The 19,194-nt window shown below is 45.2% G+C and overlaps 1 protein-coding gene and 1 non-coding gene across 7 annotated transcripts in view; both read left to right on the forward strand.

Moving 5' to 3' along the window:
- Positions 1-14,034, forward strand: part of Stx11 (syntaxin 11) — a 37,803-nt gene extending 23,769 nt beyond the window's left edge. For all 6 annotated transcript variants that reach the window (XM_023712228.1, XM_023712227.1, XM_023712232.1 and 3 more), the window contains one exon: positions 12,683-14,034. In XM_023712228.1, coding sequence (XP_023567996.1) covers positions 12,683-13,551 — 869 coding nt within the window. In that variant the 3' untranslated portion in view covers positions 13,552-14,034. The remainder of the gene's footprint in view (positions 1-12,682) is intronic.
- LOC111816015 lies at positions 12,047-12,147 on the forward strand. Its single transcript, XR_002820567.1, has one exon. It is a non-coding gene; the product is annotated as a small nucleolar RNA U13 (small nucleolar RNA).
- Positions 14,035-19,194: the final 5,160 nt, after the last annotated feature.

Genomic DNA, 19,194 nt, shown 5'->3' on the forward strand with positions numbered 1-19,194 from the left:
GCGCTGTCTGTGGACAGCTGTAGAGGTTGACAGTGTCACGACTGACTTGTTCAGAGGGGGGAGTGCTGGGAGGGTTATAGGACTTTGCTGCTTCATTTAAACACTAACCTGTTAAATCTTTGTGTCAGAATTGACACTAAAGATGGAAATTAAGAAATTTATTCTAAATAGACAGAAAACTGAATATGTGCCCCTTTTGATCTTGAGTATTCTGTCTAGGTGTGTTGTAATCCTCTACCACAAAGTTAACAATGGGGAAGTTACATAAGTCACTTTTAGTTTCAGCTGTGTCTATATTTTAAATATTTTATCAATCTTATTTCAAAACTCTTGCACACTCATTTCTACTTTTGTAGATAAAGCTTACATTTTTATTTCTAGGCTGTGGTATATTTTTAGTTAACAGAATTGAGACATTTTACTGTTATCTTAAAGCCTGATTATAAAGAGTTGCCCAGCAGTGAGTAGAAATGAAGTGTAGTGTTTCAAGCTGTATCCGTGTTTAATGGCTGAGGATTATCCTACAGGGATAAGATAGTCTGCACAGGAGAGAGCTCGTCCTCAGAAATGTCTGTGCTTTTGTGTGGACAGGAAGTTATTTACTGTTGTCTACCACAAGCATCGCCAATTCTCCTGCAAACATGCAACATCCCCCTTAACCAAAACAGACGCGCTCGTGGAAGGGGAAATGAAACTGTGTTAGTACTACAAGGTGCATCTTTTTAGCACCTGTGGTCGCTCATTGTCTCTCTCTGACAGCGCCATTGCCGCATGGAACCCACTGTGCTCTGGAAACAGGTAAACATGTTCATCTGTCATCACATTTTAGTTTATTAGTTGTGTTTTACAAAGAGTAATTTATTTGTTCCCTTTGATAGGTATAGCGTGAGCTAGTCACTTTGCAGTAAGAATGTTCATTCGGATCAGCGAGTTTATTTTCTCGGCTCTCCTCTTGTTTTGAGACAGGTTTTGTCACGTAGCCCAGGATGGCCCTGAACTTGTCACCCTCCTGTCTCAGCCTCCCAGGAAGCTGAGATGGCAGGCACGGATCACAGCACTCAGTTTTGGGCCTGTGTTTATATGGAATGTACAAGGCATCCCACTCATATTTCCTAGAGATTTTTAATTGAATATGGAGTATTAACATCCTGTGCCTTGAGTTACAGAAGTAATACACAAACTGATCATAGAATAGTGCTTTGGAGGGCTGGCCAAATAGTTCAGCAGATTAAAGTGCTTGCAAGCAGGCGCAGGGGCCAGTGGTTCAACCCCTGGGCCTGCCGTGCTGGCCCTGCCCTGCCCTGCCATGCTGGCCCTGCCCTGCCCTGGGGTGCACTGAGACCGCAATTGAGACTGGGCGTGGTGGTGCACACCTCTAAGCCCAGCTCTTGGGAGGCTGTAAACAGGTGGATCACTATGAGTCTGATCTAGTAGTGAGACCCTGAACACCCTGTAGACCCTTCCTAAAATACAAAAAAAAAAAAAAGGGATCATTCATGATATAGTACTTGTAGTATGTACCTTGAATACATTACCAGGAGATAAGAAAGCCATTGTCAGTGACAGTGGTTCACACTGTAGATATCCCTTAACTTGCTATGGGTGGGATTTTGTTTCTTTAAATCTATCATAAGTTGGAAATACCAGAAGTCTAAAATAACACTTCGGGGGCCAGGGAGATGGCTCAGTGGAATAAACACTTCCCTGGCAAGCGCAAAGGCCTGAGTTCAATCCCTGGTTCTGCAAATTAAATAAATACATAAATAAAATAACACTTCATCTATGTAATCTGCTGAACACTGCGCAGTGTAGCAACACCACACCTTAGCGTGTGGGTTGTTTCCTTTGTACTCATATGGCCTGCAGGGACTGTGGCTCTCTGATGTTGTCCTATGTTGTGACAGAGGATGGCACTTGGTAGTGCTGGCCTGCGAGAAGATTAAAATTCAAAATCGGAAGTACAGTTTCCACCAACTTTGTTGCTTTCACTCCATCTATAACCACTAACAATAAAACTTAATTGCTAGATGGGGAGGGGACGCTCAGCTTAATGAGACAGAGGGAGATGTTATAGAGTGACTTAAAAATGTTGATTTGCTCTCAAAAGAAGACCCAGCCAGACTTCATAAACACAAAGTCACGAAAATGTCACTCCTAAGACTGACCTGGGCACTTCGAGATTCTTGCGTGGTCTCCAAGGTGTGGACTGGGGGAGCCACCTGTGATTCTTAAGCAGGAACACTCAGGTAGCATTCTCTTCCTGGCTTGGATTTCTTTTCTTTGCCTTGTCTGGCATGTACCTTTTCTTTGATGGCACCTGTACTAATAATTTTGTTGGTGGCCAGTTCAGTGTGACGTGTCCCGTGGCTGTGCATCTCTGAGGGATGCCCCTGTCAAGAGGAAGTCCCTGGCTTACCCTGAAAATGTCCTAGATTTCACAAGAACAGGGTCAGTTCCTCTAAATGCTGCCTCCTAAGTGTTCACTACCTTGTGATGTAGGAAAGAATCTCCAGTGATGTGGGAGGTTTTATCACTGGTTGCTTTATAGAATTATTATATGTAGTTATAGTAGATGGTGGGAAATGTTTACTGTGGATATTGACAATCCTGTAGTGTTTGACTTTTAAATTACTGTTACGAGGCGCAACAGTTGTTTTCATAATCAGAAAAAGAAATTTTACAACAAAATCATTGGAAAATAAGTATGTAGACCCTTAAATAATATACTAATCTACCAGTATTAGTGCTCCCTTGGGGTCCCAGAGGAGACAGGTAATGAACCCTGAGCAGTGTGTTGTTATCAAATGCACTATCGACATGACCAAGTTGCATAAATAGGTGAGAGTCGGGAGGGTTTACCCTCTAGCAGGTGCTAATCAGAGAAGGCTTATCTCATGCAGTCCTGGGGCAGTCCTGTGAGGTAGGTAACCCTACCCAGGCAGGACGAGGTCTAGAGAAGATAGCTTACAAAGAAACAGCAACATCGACAGAGAGGTCTGGGAAGCACTGGCGTCCTAGGAATTACACTCCTGTCTTGGGATTTGCTCCTCCTGCTGGTAGCTGCGAAGCCAGTGAGAAAGCTCCTTGGCAAGAGAAGGGATCTAAGTGTGACTGCCCCCCAGGAGGCCCCCTTCCCCTCTTGTTCTTCCCGTATAGGTGGGAACTCTTGGCAGATTCCACACTCTCAAAGTAGCATTCTGATTGCCCTTAGGGTTAAGAAGGCCACTGTCCACTTCTTAGGCAGCTTGTTCATATCCTACTGAGCTTTATTCTTTTTTCGAACCCTGGCTGGAGTCTTCCATGACATTGTGCAGTTGAGCCTTGACTATGAAGTCGCAGCATGCCTGACCGCTGCTCTTTTGGTGATCTGAGCAGGACATTGTGGGCCACTTGAAACAATCCACTTGCATTTCAGAACTGGCTCTTCAAGTTCTCAAAACCTCTTGTCAGCCTGAACCTCAACCAGAATTAAAACTGCCAAGTATCTGTATGCTGTCCTGACTCACAGCCCACGGATTCTGGGTCACATACTGTCACAAAGCTTTGCAAATCCATTCTGTGGAGGCTGCTTGTGTGTGAGGCCATTACTTTTTAACAGCATCTTTCCCCCTCCTCATCCTGATTAATCACAATATATGCTTTATATTAACTTTTGGATAAACTACAACTAATATATCATAAGTATGTACTGCATTAAAATCAGAATGTATTAGGGCCAGCCTGATAGCTCAGCAGACTAAAGCACCCGCTTAGGCAGAGCCCAGCAGCCGGGGTTCAATCCAGCCCCGTCCACAGGGCATGCTGAGATGGGGATTTAGACTGGGCATGGTGGCACACCCTCGTAATCCCAGCACTTGGGAAGCTGAAAGCAGGAGAATCGCTAGGTGTCCGATCTACATAGTGAGGCATTGTAGGCCCTGTAGGCCCTGTCCTAAAAACAGGAAAAATAAAATAAAATCAATATATTATTTAGGCCATGATGGTCAAGTAGACAACATATGTCATTGGGATCCTTACCTGGTACATGCTGCTTATGTTGGCATTCTAGAATGTACCAACTGTTTTAAGTGCGTGAGAGCTAACTTTCTAAAAATAGTTTCTTTAAGGTTCGTGTCAACCCCCTAAGCCATGTTTAAAAAGAATACATATTATGTAGCACAGAGAAACCCAAAGGCAGATGCATCTGTTGGCTTCTTCAGTATAACAAACCAGTCCACATAACAATAGCTCGTCATGGCTGTGAGGGAGGAATAGTAATTCCTGTGAGGCTTCCCTGGTAGTACCTGGCGGATACTGAGCTCTGGGGGTTCCTGCCCTGCTCTCACCCGGGCTCACGTGTACTCTGCTTGTGGTCCTCACCCTTCAGGAGGCCAGCCTGAGATTTGACAGTGTTCCCAGGCCAGCAGTCCAAGGGGACACACCCCAGCTTGCTGTGCCTTTGCAGTGCCTGTCACCTGTAGTCCACCATCCCCTGCATCCTTTTCATTAAATCCAGTCTCATGGCCAAGTCCAAAGGCAAAGGGTAGAGGCCCTGACCCTTTCCTGATGGAAGATACAGTAGCATGCGTGTAAGCACACGCACACACACACACACACACACACACACACCATCTGCTGTTTTTCTCATAATTTCAGTTGTGGTCTGAAATATTAAATGGAAATTTCCAGAAATAAGCTATTGCTCAGTTTTAAATAACTACTACAGTACGTTGCTTTAAGTGTTCTATTTTTATTATTAGTTACTGTTGTCAGTTTTTTTTCTCTGCCAAATTTTTCATTTAAACTTATGGTAGGTATGTATGCAGAGGAATAAACAGCACATAGAGGGCCTGGTACTGTCTATGATTGAAGGCATCCAGAGAACATCTTGAAATGCATCCCCCACTTACCCATGGGGACTACTGTACTGCTAAGAATTGGTGTCTACATATCATGTCATATATAGTCTACCTCGAACAAAATTCCTTGCATTTCTTTCGTGAGGAAAACATGCTCATTCTCTTGACTGTGTGTGGTACAGCATCAGTCTGTAAGTCGAGAGTGTTATTTCTGGTCTGCACCAGATGCAGATGAAACTCCTCAGATACAGTTCTTCAGATACGGGCCCCCAAGCTGGGTGTGGTGGTGCATGCCTGTAATTACGCCCAGCGTTTGGGAGGCTGAGGCAGGAGGATCACTGAGTTCAAGACCAAACGAGGCTGCATAGTAATTTCCAGGCTAGCCTGCACTGCACAGTGAGAACCTGTCTCACCTACTTAGGCAGACGCAGGGACCGGGATGCGATCCCAGTTGTGTTGTGCTGGCCTCGCCCCAGGGGTGCGCTGAGACAGTGACTGGGACTAGGTATGGTGGTGCTCACCTGTAATCCCAGCACTTGGGAGGCTGAAAACAGGAGGATCACTATAAGTGTGATCTGTGTAGTGAGATCCTATAGACCTTGTACTAAATACATGAAGAAAAAAAAAAAAGAACCTGTCTCAATGAAACAAAACAAAACAACCCAGACACGGTTCTCTTTATTCTGAGACAATGAACTAGAAAGATGGGCTCTTTCTCCCGTGTGTGCAGAGGACAGTGACGAGGTTGGGAAAGCTTGACAAAAATAAACACTGCATTTTAAAAACTAGCAAACAAAGCCTGGCTAGAATGCAGAAACCATCGCAGGGCCACAGCAGCTCGGTGTGGGTACACGGAGCTAGGTCCCCTCCTCCTGGGCCAAGATTTGCTCCTTGGTGGGGACCCAGCTTGGTCAACCAGTTCTATGGATTTAAATCCATGTCCACACTACCCTTGTCTACAGTTTGATTCAAGTCAGGCCTCTGTTTATTTGTTTATTTACTTATTTTTATTTATTGGATACAGGGTCACACTATGCGGCTCCGACTCATAGTGATTCTCCTGTCTCAGCCTCCCCAGCACTGAGATTATAGGCATGCAGGTGTGCATCACCACACCTGGTTTTGGTGGCCAGCACAGCATGTCCAGGGTTCCAGGGCCAGCACAGCATGTGGTACTGGGGATCAAACTGGGTCCTTGCACTCACCAGGCAGGTGCTTAGACTGCCAAGCTAGCTCCCCATCCCAGAGCTCTGTTTTCTGAGTCTGAGGGTCAGGCTGCTCGGTAGCCCTCTCATTTGGCTGTGACAGTCTACTCCATCTAGTTTTACAGAGGTTTCACTCCGACACCTTTTCTTATTGTGAGAATCCTCCTGCTGAAAAAGCTGGGAAGGTAGGAATTGAACTCAGGCCCTTGTGCTTGCCAGGCAAGTACTTATTCTACTGAGCTATCTCCCCAGCCCCAAGCTGGGAAGGGAGAAAGGTTCTATTTTCCATTCTGTTGAGTTTGAGCTCCTTCCCGTGTCCTCTAAGTAGCGCTTACGAGCTGGGCCATGCAATTCTTAGCTCTCCTCTCTGTTGCAGAACTTTGTATATAGCTAGAAGCAGCTAACACTTCAGTATTCTGCTTGGAGATCTTTGCAGCCTGATCCAGAATTCCTTGGGTGCATTGTGCCTTTCTGTTCTACATGCTGCTCCCACAGGCTGTCGCGGGGCAGCTGCACGGGTGGCCTTGTCTCTGACTGCTCCAGTCCCTTCCTCCCCCCTGAGCTGTCTCGAGCACGTTGCGTGCCATCTTCCCAGTGTCTGCTGACAGCTACCTCAGTGTCTGTCTCCAGCTGCCTAGACTCAAAGCACGTGGTGAGCGTTTCATGTGTTTCTTCTGGCAGCATGACTCTAGGTACCAGCTGGGGCCTCAGTCAGCTCTTGCCATATAAGAAACTGCCACAAATCTTAGCAGATGAAAAAGTAGGGATTTATGACTTCTCCTGGTTCTGTGTGCTGGCTGGGCAGTCTCACGTTGGTCTCTCCTGGGCTCATTTGTGCTCGATCACCTGGTGGGAGACCCAGGGCTCCGCCAGAGTTGTGTCTTGGTACTCCAACACTGTGTTCTCTAAGTAGCACTTACGAACCGGGCCATGCAATTCTTAGCTCTTCTCTCTGTTGCACAACTTTGTATGTAGCTAGAAGCAGCGAAGCAGCTGAGTCATCATCAGTCCTTTTACACAAGTGCTGTTCAGACAGGCGCATCAGGCTTGCGAAAGTCTCATGGGCCAAAGCGAGCTCCAGGCCAGATTTGAGGAGCTGGAGAACAGCGTGTGGCTCTTGGTCGGAGGAGCTGCAGGCTTTCACAAGGAGTGTGTACAGCTGTGGAAAGGGTGGGGGAATGGAGTTTGGGACGTTAGCTTAAGAAGACAGTCTTCATGTTCTAGAAGTAGGCTAACAATCTGCAGCCTTAGCAGTTTGAAGACTATCTAGGAATAAAATAGTGAAATTAATAGCTGTCGTATGTTGGAATTCCACTATGTGCCAACCTCATAAAATGCTTTATACATAGTCAGATTTTATTACTATAAATGGAAATGCCTAGTCCATAAAAATGTTCCCTATAATTTGAGATATTGAAAAATGTAGGCTAAAAATCTTCTTCCCATCATTCTTGGGAATATAATGAATGTTTCTTGCCTCCTTTTAAAATTAAGGCACTGTGCGTGACAATGTGGCAGCGTTTTTCTGCTCTCGCTGATTTTACATAACAGCTTTATTCTCCTTATGAAGTGAAGCAGATGGTTGGCGGGCTGCACGTTGACTGTCCAGTCCAGGGACTAGTTCATAGTGGACACTCAGTGTGTCATTGAGGTAGTTTTTCATTCCGTGCTTTACTTAGCACGCTTGATTCTTGAGGGACGCTGGTTCACAACTCACTTAACCGTAGTTACATGCTTGGTTGATGCGTTAGCCTAAGCAGTCCGTAAGGAAAGCGAGATCACTGGTGGTGGTTTGTGGGGATGGATTAGTAAGGCTGGACCTTTTAACCCGAGAGAAACATACTAACGCAAACAAAACATAGTTGAAAGTTGTTAACAGTGACGTCAGAGTCATCAATAAATGGTGTCAGTGTCCTCTCTGAGGAAGCGGTGAAGTGTAGCAGTGTGTTTCAGAAGAGGGTTTCCAGGAAAGACTGGAGAATACCTTTGATACGTTGGATAATGCAGATGTTTTGGTGATTGTTAAGGTCACTTATGTGGAAGAACCTCATGCTTTGATATGTTGGATAATGCAGCTGCTTTTGCACCTCAAATCATGCATTTTTGGCTACAAATAGTTTCCAAATTAGTATAATATTAGGGACTCAGAGATAGATACAGAAAATCTGGAAATCAGAACATGAGTACTGTTAGAAAGTCCATATTTGGAGCATGCAGAAATATGCTCAGCTCAAAATATCTGGGGCCAAGATCTTTTTTGCTTTATAAATAGCTGCATATTATATGCAAAACCTGTGCGTGTCTATCTACAAACGTCCCTTCGTCCCTCTCAAGACAGTAACCTTCTGAACTTACATTGAAGCAGAATGAAGTCTAACACCCGTATCATGAACCCAGACGTCCGGACCCTCGCACACGTTTCCCTCCTATGATCTCAAAAGGAACCTCACAGGATTCACTCTGTGCTTTTTTCTGCTTTACAGTGTATTCCCCCACATTTGAAGTTTCTCAGTACTTAAAAAATAACTTCAGCCCCGTAGGCTACACTGTGACCTAGCTACATGCCTACAGGTCTCTGCTGCAAATTCTGCAACATCCTGAGATGCTGGGGTCAGGGCATTTGCGTGGGTGGGTGTGGCAGGTGGGGGATGGAGGGACACACATCAGCCGTAACAACACACAAACATTTTTTTCTTGTTCCTCATCGTAAGTGGGCACAAAGCTTCTCCTCTGGACATTGTGTTCATAAAAAGTTCATTAGATTTTTTTTTTTTTTTTAATTTAGCACAGGGTCTCACTATGTAGATTGGACTCACAGTGAACCTCCTGTTTACAGCCTCCCAAGTGCTGAGATTACAGGCATGCTCCACCATGCCCAGTCTCATTTGAACCCCTGGCCCCTGCATCTGCCTAAGCAGGACTTTAATCCACTGAGCTATTTGGCAAGCCCAAAAAGTTCACTAGGAGCAAATTGGGAACCATAACTTTTATGATTTATTTATTTATTTTAGAATCCAGTGTATTTTTTTTTTTTTTTTTTTTGGCGGAATCAGGGATTGAACTCAGGCCCTTGCGCTTGCCAGGGAAGCACTTATTCCACTGAGCCATCTCCCCAGCCCCTGGTTATTTACATATGGTATTAACATTCCCATTCATTTTCATCTTTTTTGCGTGTGTGTATGTGTGTTGTCATGGGGAATCAAAGCCAAGGTATCTCACATTTGAAGCAAGCATCTTTTCTTCATGATTTGACAGAAAATCTTAAGATTTTATTTGTCAAATACGGCAGGTTTTCCCCATCAGGACTGATGTTCCAGTGACCAGTATCTTTAGCTAACTGTTCACTGAATGATGTCAGAGAATTTATTTGTGAATATGAAGAATTTAAAGCTTGATTTTCCATTTGAAAAATATTTTCCTCTGGTTGGTGCCTTCAGTAATTATAATCATTCACCAAAAAGGAAGAGTTTGGAGTTATCTAACATTCTTGGGCTTTTGGGCTTCCGTAGATCATAGGACTCTAGACTGAGGGTGAGTTCTCAATTGACTTTGACTCCTTCTCTGGCTTGCATCCACCCCAAGGACTGGCAGGTAGTGCTTAGGAAGGTTGCCAGCAGCCACCTGTTCCTTTCTTAGTAAATTCTTTGCTCTCTAAAACTGCCACCATACTGAGGACTATGGAAGTTCTCCAGAACTGTAGGATTTTTATGAATAAAGAGCTGGCACAGTAGGTACTATGGAATGGTAACAACTGTGAGTGTGTATTAGAATTAAATGGCCAGTATCTCAAACCTCCTGGATCAACAGTAGGTTTAGGGGGCTGGCCAGACAGCTCAGTGGTCTAAAGCTCCTGCTTAGGCAAAGCGCAGTGGCCAGGGTTCAATCCCTGGCATGCTGTGACAGCCCCACCCTGGAGGTACACTGAGACTGTGATTGAGACTGGGCGTGGTGGTGCGCATCTGTAATCCCAGCACTTTGGGAGGCTGAAAACAGGAAAATCACCATGAATCCGATCTATGTAGTGAGACCCTGTAGACCCTGTACTAAATACATTAAAAAAAAGAAAAAGTAGGTTTAGGTATAAGTAGCTGCCCAGGTGTCTGCAATCTTTGAAGGTTTCCAGGTGACTCGTTTGCCTTCTAATGACTAACAGCCACTTACCTATCATCTTTTTCTTTGTTCCTCTTACATAAAATTTTATTATTCAATAAACAAAGCTTTAAACAATTCTCCCTTCTTTCCCTACAGGATTTGGTTTTTAGAACAGATAATATGCATGCCTAAAAGGAAAATTAGAAAACGACGCAGTTATATGGTACCTGGTTAAAGATCTTCCTTTGAATTCTTTCTGTCTATGTGAATCTAAGCATCACTTATTTTAGCACCTTTATGAATACAGTTTACTAAAGCTTTCTGCATTACCCCTTATCACAGTGAGACACGAAGGTCAGTGGAATTGCTTGGTCTTTGTCGTTTACCGTAGTTCTTTTTTGGGCTCTCAGGGTGCAGAATCAGGCTACTGGATGTGAAGGTCATTTTGATGGTCTTTTGGTACCCTCTTCTATAGCTTGTCACCACTTTAATAAGGTCTGTATTCCTAAACTTTTGCGCGACATTCCTGGCTCTGGGTGATTGTTGGTGGACTTACTGTTGTGGATTTCTTGGTTCTTGCTCCCTGGTGACCAGAAGCCTTTCAGTGTGGGTGGGACCCCCTACTGGGGCTGGCCCGTGGGAGGAAGAGAGGGCTGGATGGCTGGAGGAGCTTCACACCCTGTGCCCTTCCTTTCTCCCTCCTCACCGGACTGTGGGCCTGGGTCTTCAAATAAGCTTAGGCCTTCACCTCCCTGAGGGCCTATCATAGAAGAGTCACTCTCCTTAAAGGTCTTTGTTTTTTTTATAAAAATCAATTTATTGTACATTTTAATATACATAATGATCACATTCATCAGAGAGCAGGAAGGGTTTTCAAAACCATTCTGTACTGTGTTTGGCCTAAGCTTTGCTCTTCGTCTTGTGGATGAGATGATTTCCCCAAGTAGGGTTTGCGTGGCTCCAGAGAACAAGCGACAGCACAGGGCCTGGGGAGGGTCACTAGGAACCCTACAGGCAGATCCCTCCCGTCCTGTGGGGGCAGTGCCCCTTATGACCCACTGCCTGCCTAGCAAGCTGGTGCCTTGCTGCCTTGGCCAAGATGCAAGAGAGGCCCTGTCATCTGCTCTTGCTTTGTCATCCAAATTTGCCCACTTTCTTCTGCCCAGCTGTTGCGTGGTAGACTCTCCGGGCTACTGACCTAAGCAGACTTGGATGCAGTTCAACTCCATGCGAGGAAGCCAGGCCTGCTCCGCTGGAAGCACAGTGTGAATTCTCTTTTCTCTTTGCCTGCTCCTCCTACCTAGGAAAGCACTTCTGATTTTCATGTCACTAAATAACCTCCTAAACTGTGACTTATGTGGCAGCCTGTACCTTAGCTGAAATCATCTCTGAAATGCTGTAAAACTGATATGGTGATGGACACATTTATAGCTGTGAGCCAAGCCTCACGGGTCTGTATATCTCCTTACAGTAAATAGTCATACATCAAAACAAAGGCAACTTGGAAAGCTTTTGGTATATATTTCTAAACTACCTTCTGGGAAATTCTGTCACTTTACCCTTCTACCAGCATCCTAAAGAATTCCCAGAATCCTTACTCATTTAAAAAAGATATTGGGGTCTGGGAGACAGCTCAGTGGAATAAGTGCTTGCCCGGCAAGGGCAAGGTCTGAGTTTAATCTCTGGTACCACCAATAAAAAGATAATATTTTTAAAAATCCTTCCTTAGGTGCAGCTGGAGCACGAGCACAGACACAACACCGCGTGATTCTTCCTTCATCCCCTTCTCTCCTTCCCTTCCCTCATCTCTTGGTCTCCTCCCCATCTGCAAAAGATCCCTTTTCCTGCTTCCTATGAGCTTTTATTTGCTCTTCATTTATGCTTCGGCTTTCTCATGTAAGAGAAACCAAGATCCTTCATTCATGAGTGTGATGATTGGGTGTTCATGCCGTACGCACGAGGTGTGCCTCCCTCAAGCCCTGTTAGGACATGGGCACACTACCCATCTGACATGAAGAAAAAAAGAATGAAAGAAAAGGAAGGAAGGAAGGAAGGAAGGAAGGAAGGAAGGAAGGAAGGAAGGAAGAAACTAGTCACTATTTAAACTGGTGCTGGGGCTGGCCAAATAGCTTAGTGAATTAAAGTGCCTGCAAGCAGGCTCAGGGCCCAGAGGTTCGAGTCCTGGGTCTGCCGTGCCGGCCCTCCTTTAAAATACAGAAAATAAATAAATAAATAATATAAAAAAGTGGTGCTTCCAATTTGTGTCATGAACATGATCATCTCCAGGTGCGTCCGTTTTCCTGCAGATGACTCAGATTCTAATGATCATCCTTCTTCACACCAAAGTAGTGCTCCATTGTGTGTAAGCCCCCTATTTTCTGTATCCCCTCACCTGTCATGGACACATAGGCCACTGCCAGGGATTAAGTGTGATGGATCAGGCGCTGTCTATCAACACGGGCCTGCATGGATCACTGTAATATGATGTAGAACTGTCTTGGGCAGGCGCTGGAAGGAAATAGCTAACTTCTCTCTCTCCACTCGCAGCCAACATGAAGGACCGGCTTGCAGAACTCCTGGAGCTGTCCAGGAGCTATGACCAGCAGTTCCCAGATGAGAGCGATGACTTCGACACGCCCCACGAGGACATTGTGTTCGAGACCGACCACCTTCTGGAGTCCCTGTACCGGGACATCCAGGACATCCAGGAGGACAACCAGCTGCTGGCGGCCGATGTGCGGCGGCTGGGCAAGCAGAACGTGCGCTTCCTCACGTCCATGCGGCGCCTCAGCAGCATCAAGCGCGACACCAACTCCATCGCCAAGGCCATCAAGGCGCGCGGCGAGGGCATCCACCGCAAGCTGCGCGCCATGAAGGAGCTGAGCGAGGCGGCCGAGGCCCAGCACGGCGCGCACTCGGCGGTGGCGCGCATCACGCACGCGCAGTACAGCGCGCTCACGCGCACCTTCCAGCAGGCCATGCACGAGTACAACCAGGCCGAGATGAAGCAGCGCGACAACTGCAAGATCCGCATCCAGCGCCAGCTGGAGATCATGGGCAAGGACGTCTCGGGCGAGCAGATCGAGGACATGTTCGAGCAGGGCAAGTGGGACGTGTTCTCCGAGAACCTGCTGGCCGACGTGAAGGGCGCGCGCGCGGCGCTCAGCGAGATCGAGAGCCGGCACCGCGAGCTGCTGCGCCTGGAGAGCCGCATCCGCGACGTGCACGAGCTCTTCCTGCAGATGGCCGTGCTGGTGGAGCAGCAGGCCGACGCGCTGGACGTCATCGAGTTCAACGTGCAGCAGACGCTGGAGTACACCGGCGAGGCCAAGGCGCAGGTGCGCAAGGCCGTGCAGTACAAGAGGAAGAACCCGTGCCGGACCATCTGCTGCTTCTGCTGCCCCTGCCTCAACTAGGGGCGGCCGGGGGCGGCGGCCACGAGAGCCTGAGAGCTCCTGAGAGCTCCTGGCCGGCCCGATCCGCAGGGAAACTGGCCCGAGGGAGACTGCGCGCTTTGTTTCCAACTGATCATCGGATAGGCGCGGTGCCCTAGAGACAAACTCCGGTTTTTTTCTCATCTCCTCTACTTATTAAAATCACCTCGAACAAAATGTTTCTCTTACCTCCTTGACTTTTAATATCTTCCACTTGAATATACTTGGGGATTATTTTCTAATTACATTTCTATATATTTTTTAGCACCTAATATATAAAAAGTACTCAAGTGGAGGGATTGGTCACACTTTATGTATTTTTCACATCAATTATTTAAAATTTAGCTTTTTACTCGATTGCACTTGCACGTATATATGTAATTGTAAATACTAATAGTCACTAACGTGTTTACATAATATCCATTTGGATTTGCTTTAATTTTGTAAATGCGCTATATAAATATCAAGAGAAACACTTCTGGCTTTTGGTTTGCCTGTTTTTTATTTTGTCTTGCTCCAGGCTGCATGTCCACTGTCCAGGTTAGCTCAAAACTTTAACAATCCTGCGTTGGTTATGTTAGGAAAGACAAGTGTGGAAGGCTGAAAATATAGAGAGAGCTAGAGAAAATAAAATTATGTTTTTGGAAATAGGGTTTCCCCCCACTCCCGTGAACCATTCTTTTCATACATTAAGATTTAGTAATTTTAAATGACGTGATCCTATCTTTCAAGTAACCTTAATAATCATAACATAAATATCCCTCTTACACATTTGTATCTTGCCCATTTGAATGAAGTTCAGTTTACTTGTGCAAATATTGTTAGAATTTTTTCTACCTAAGTACTTTGAGGCCACAGCATCTGGATGGAATTCTGAGCAAAGGGGAGAACATGATATGCTCAAAGAATTCACACAAGGGCGTCTCCCCTTCTTGCCTGAGCTATGGTAGCTTAGCAAAATCATCACATTTTGGAGCTCTGGTTTGATTTGCAAACTGCCATGTGCTAAAGCACCTTTGTCATGCTTCCTGTCTTTCCTCTGAGCCAACTTGTTAACTCTTTCTACCCCACACTTAACGTATGAGCAGTTTTTAGTCATGTTTCTCAGTAATCTCCAGAAGGTGGAACTGTAAGAAGAGAAAATGAGCTGTTGGAGGCTCCCTGCTGGACCAGCCCTGACCAGGCAAATGGAGCCCCTATTTAATTTTAATTTTACAGTCTAACCTGAAAACTGTGTGACATGTGTCCCACCACACGGTCCTCAGATTCCTCCTGATTTCTCAGCTGACCCAAGGGATGTGTTTCCTGTCTGACTTAATTCCCTTTCCATAGGGAATTAAGGGAGAGGATAAAGTTTCCTCGCACCTCCACTGCCACAGTTTTCATTGAGATAAGATATTGTAAATGGACACTACCAGCTGCTTTCTGCAAGAGGGAATAGTTCATAAACTTGTTTAAATCCTAAAATATTTTCCTTACTTCAAACTATCTTAAAAGTAACTGGAAAAAAAAAAGTAACTGAGCAGGCTGTCAAGATAGCTCAGCAAACTAAGTATCTGCTTAGGCAAGCACAGGGACTGGGGTTTGATCCTGCACCACGTGCCACGCCAGCACCATCCTGGACGCACTGAGCTGGCCGCTGAGACCAGGCATGGTGGCTCATGCCTGTAATCCCAGCTCTGAGGAGGCTGCAAAACAGGAGGATCACTACAAGTCCAAGCTGAGTAGTGAGACCCTGTACCAAATACATGTTTTAAAAAAGTAATTGAGCTTCCAGGTTCTGTTTAATCCCTCACTTTACCTTGGAGAATTGCAGACCGCACTTTACTAAGAGAATGAGTGGACTTTTCTTCCTGCTGTTTGCTAGCCCCCTGAGCTGGCAGACTGCTTAGAAGTACAGGTTCTCAACTCCAACCTGAGGCACAGATCCTGCTCTGCTGTAGGAGTTGGGCACATTACTTAAGCCTTAGTTTCCTCATCTGTACAATGGGTATGATCAGACCTATCTTGCAGAGTTGTCCAAGTGCAAATATAAATGCATTGAAAATTGCACCTGGCACCTTGCACATGCTAGATGATGAGAGACCTAATAGCTATTACATTTGATGAATCAATTAAGTTTTCAGTTAATAGCCTTTTAAAAAATGGAAGAAGAAAACAAGATTTTATCTTCTTAGATATTAAGGCTTTTCCCTCGTATAATGACAGAACTTTTCACAATGCTGTTTCAACTCCTTTGTGTATCCAAACATGTTTTGAAGAAGTATTTTCTACCACAAACTGGTAAGCAGAAGGGAGCTGCTCTGTTCCCCTTAATTTTGCCAAGTGCTTTCTCTTGATTTTCCTCAAGATGTGAGTCAGAAAGTACTAGATTGGGGGGGCTGGTGAGATAGCTCAGTGGTCTAAAGCATCCACTTAGGCAAGCACACAGGGACTGCAGTCCGATCCCTAGCACCACATGCTGCACCAGCCCTGCCTCCAGGGTGGGCTAAGCCGGCCACAAAAAGAAAGTACTAGATGGAGTCCTGGGCAGTTACCCTAGACCCATGAGGAAGATGTCACCTGGCCCACATCCTGGCCTGTGCCCAAGCATGCCTGGCTCTGACTGCCATGCCGGGCAGTTGGTGAAATGCCAGCTTCTCCCAGGCTCATCCGGAGATGCTGAGGGTTGTTGGCTTTCTCTGACCCAGAGACACTCGCCTGGAAAACTCTGAAAGATAATTTTGGCAAGAAAACCTTGTGGAAGTTCTGCAGACATCATGCACTAAAGTAATTTACTGTGTGAAATGAAAGAGTCAATTACAGAGATCCTTAACAGCAGAAGGTGGAAATCCTTTGAAACTACTTTAACCCATATGGTGACTGCCTGCCACCAGCTAGATGCTCAACATGACAACTATGGTGAAGTCGCAGATTATAGGTTTGTGACAACTCCAGAAATGTCATAAATAGGAAAGGTGTTTGCCTAAGATGTTGGCATCCATGACACTGTGTTAGAATGTTTTAAAAGCTGTTCATTACAAATATTTGAATTATGGCAGCATAGGAGTAATTTTATAGCCTTTGAAGATAACAGCTTGGAAAAAAATAGTATTCCTTTCATACCAGTGCATTTATATTTATATAAAAATATTATCTGTATTTTACAGTTAAAATATCATGTGAAAATATTTTTAAAACTATGTTACATATAGTTAATATTTTGAAAGGAATTTACTAAGGATTGAAGATACCTTAATAAAATCAGGTCATGGGGGCTGGTGAGATGGCTCAGTGGTCTAAAGCACCTACTTAGAACAAGCTTAGCAAAGCACAGGGACCATGGTTCAATCCCCCAGCACCACATGCCAGCCAGCCCCACCCCCTGGTGGGCTGAGCTGGCCACACACACACACACACATAAATAAATAAAAAAATTTAAAAAAAAATCAGGTCATGAAATAATAAAATGTTAATGCCCTTAATAAGGAGTTTAGGAACAGGTTTTCTCCCATGGACATATTTTCTGTGAAATGTGCAAAGTATCTTCAACTGCAGTATGAAATTCATTCATTTGTAATCAAAATGATGGTGTGGGGCTGGTGAGATGGCTCAGTGGTCTAAAGCACCTACTTGGAACAAGCTTGGCAGAGCACAGGGACCAAGGTTCGATCCCCCAGCACCACGTGCCAGCCAGCCCGCCCCCTGGTGGGCTGAGCTGGCCACACACACACACACACACACACACACACATATAATAATAATAAATAAATGTAAAAAAAAATTAAAAAAAAAATGATGGTGTGAAATATCCGGTTGTCACCAGAGTAACAGTTGACTTGCTTCTGATAGCAGAACTGAAAATCACTGTGAAGGGCACAAGACAGCTATTACAAGTAGACAATGAATAGGCTTTAGGGTGTAACTTCATCACAACACAGATGCCAAGTGTCTTGTCACCTGCACATGTGATGAGGCACAGACATGTGCTCACACACTAGCGGTCTCTGTTGCAAAGGTCTTACATTCACTAGTGAGGAAAACGTTTCCTGAGCTGGCTTTCTGAGTGAGACTACAGAGAACGCTTTAAAACAGCAACATCCTGCGCCATGAAAAGTGAGAAACAAGTTGCCAGTATTACCAGTTTCTTTGGTTCTTAATGTTTCTTTCTTCTTTAGTCAGATTTTATTGGTACATTTGTTCATTCTTTTTTTTTTTTTTTTTTTTTTTTTGGTGGAACCAGGGATTGAACTCAGGTCTTTGTGCTTGCCAGGGAAGCGCTTATTCCACTGAGCCATCTCCCCAGCATATTGGTACATTTGATAAATGCATAAAGATCACATGCAACATAGAGAATTTGTCCCTGTCTGTGATATAACTTGATGCTTTTCCCCCAGTCCCCTGCCCCTTCAATCCTCCCTCCCTCCCCATTTACAGTAATGCCTATCATCAAGTGTGTTTTCCATCCTGTGCTAATTTTAACCATCTTTCCTAGCCCCTTCTTAAGCATCTTTTATTTTTCTTATACCTGAACCTTTTCATGATTCTGCAGCCAGCTCTAGGGAGGCCTGTCACTCTGTGTCCCAGCATCTAACCATATTTGATAGAGATCAAAACAGAAGAGTTTATCTGCTGAGCACTTGCCTAGCATGTGGGAAGCCCTGGCTTTAATCCTTAGCACCCCAAAAAGTAAAAAAAAAAAAATAGTAGAACATGCAAAATGATATATAAAAAGGGTGATTGAGCAGTACAGTGAGTGTTTAAATTAACTAGAGTTAATTTAAAACAGAGTGACTGTAATCCTCCTCAAAACTCTCCCTCATTCGGAACAGATATCCCACCATTCTTGCTGTTTTCTGAAGCAAGTCTGATTTTAAAAATTACAGTGACTGCGGCGGTAGAGGCCAACTAGTGTAATGGCAGGTCATAGAGGCATTGCAGCGCGTCCTTATCCACCTTGTCCCCTGGGTCTGGCCCCATGCAACTTCTAGTTGTTTCCCCAAAGTCAACATAACATGGGGTGTTTCCTTTCAGGACGGCAGGGCTACCTGGGAGCCGTCACTCACTGCCTCTGTCCAGGTCATGAGAGAGGACGGTGCTCTGTATCCTGACCTGAGGAGAAGATCCAAATTCCAATCTTAAAGTATAATTTCTATGGAATGCCGATCACTTGCACAGCTTTGTAAAGCTGAAAAATGAAAAGCCGAACCTTGGTAAGGGAGTCACCAACAACAGCTCCTCATCCCTCTGGCCTCTGGCAACCGCTAGTCTCCTGTTGACTTCTTTTCAGAAGTGAAAATTGCATAGCACTTGTCCTTTTGTGTCTGGCTTGTTTCGCTCAGCAAATGTCCTCAGGATTTATCCGTGCCATAGCAGATGTGTCTGAACTTCCTCCCGTTTTAAGGCTGAAGAACGCTCCATTTTGTAGGTATTCACCACATTTGATTTGCCTGCTCATCCGCCCCTGGACCCTGTGGCTGTTGGCGGCAGCGTCAACATGGGCTTACCACCCTGGGGTGGCTGCCCCTTTTGGGATAAAACTCTGGCTCCTTTGAGAGGTTTCAAAGGGCTTGCAGGATTCAGCCTTGTCCTGCCCTTTCCATTGCAGACTCCTCTTGGTCAGCTGCTGGCTTTCCACAGCTTGTG

The sequence above is a fragment of the Octodon degus genome, unplaced genomic scaffold (genome assembly GCF_000260255.1).
Source record: "Octodon degus isolate 3935 unplaced genomic scaffold, OctDeg1.0 scaffold00024, whole genome shotgun sequence".
Lineage (NCBI taxonomy): Eukaryota > Metazoa > Chordata > Mammalia > Rodentia > Octodontidae > Octodon > Octodon degus.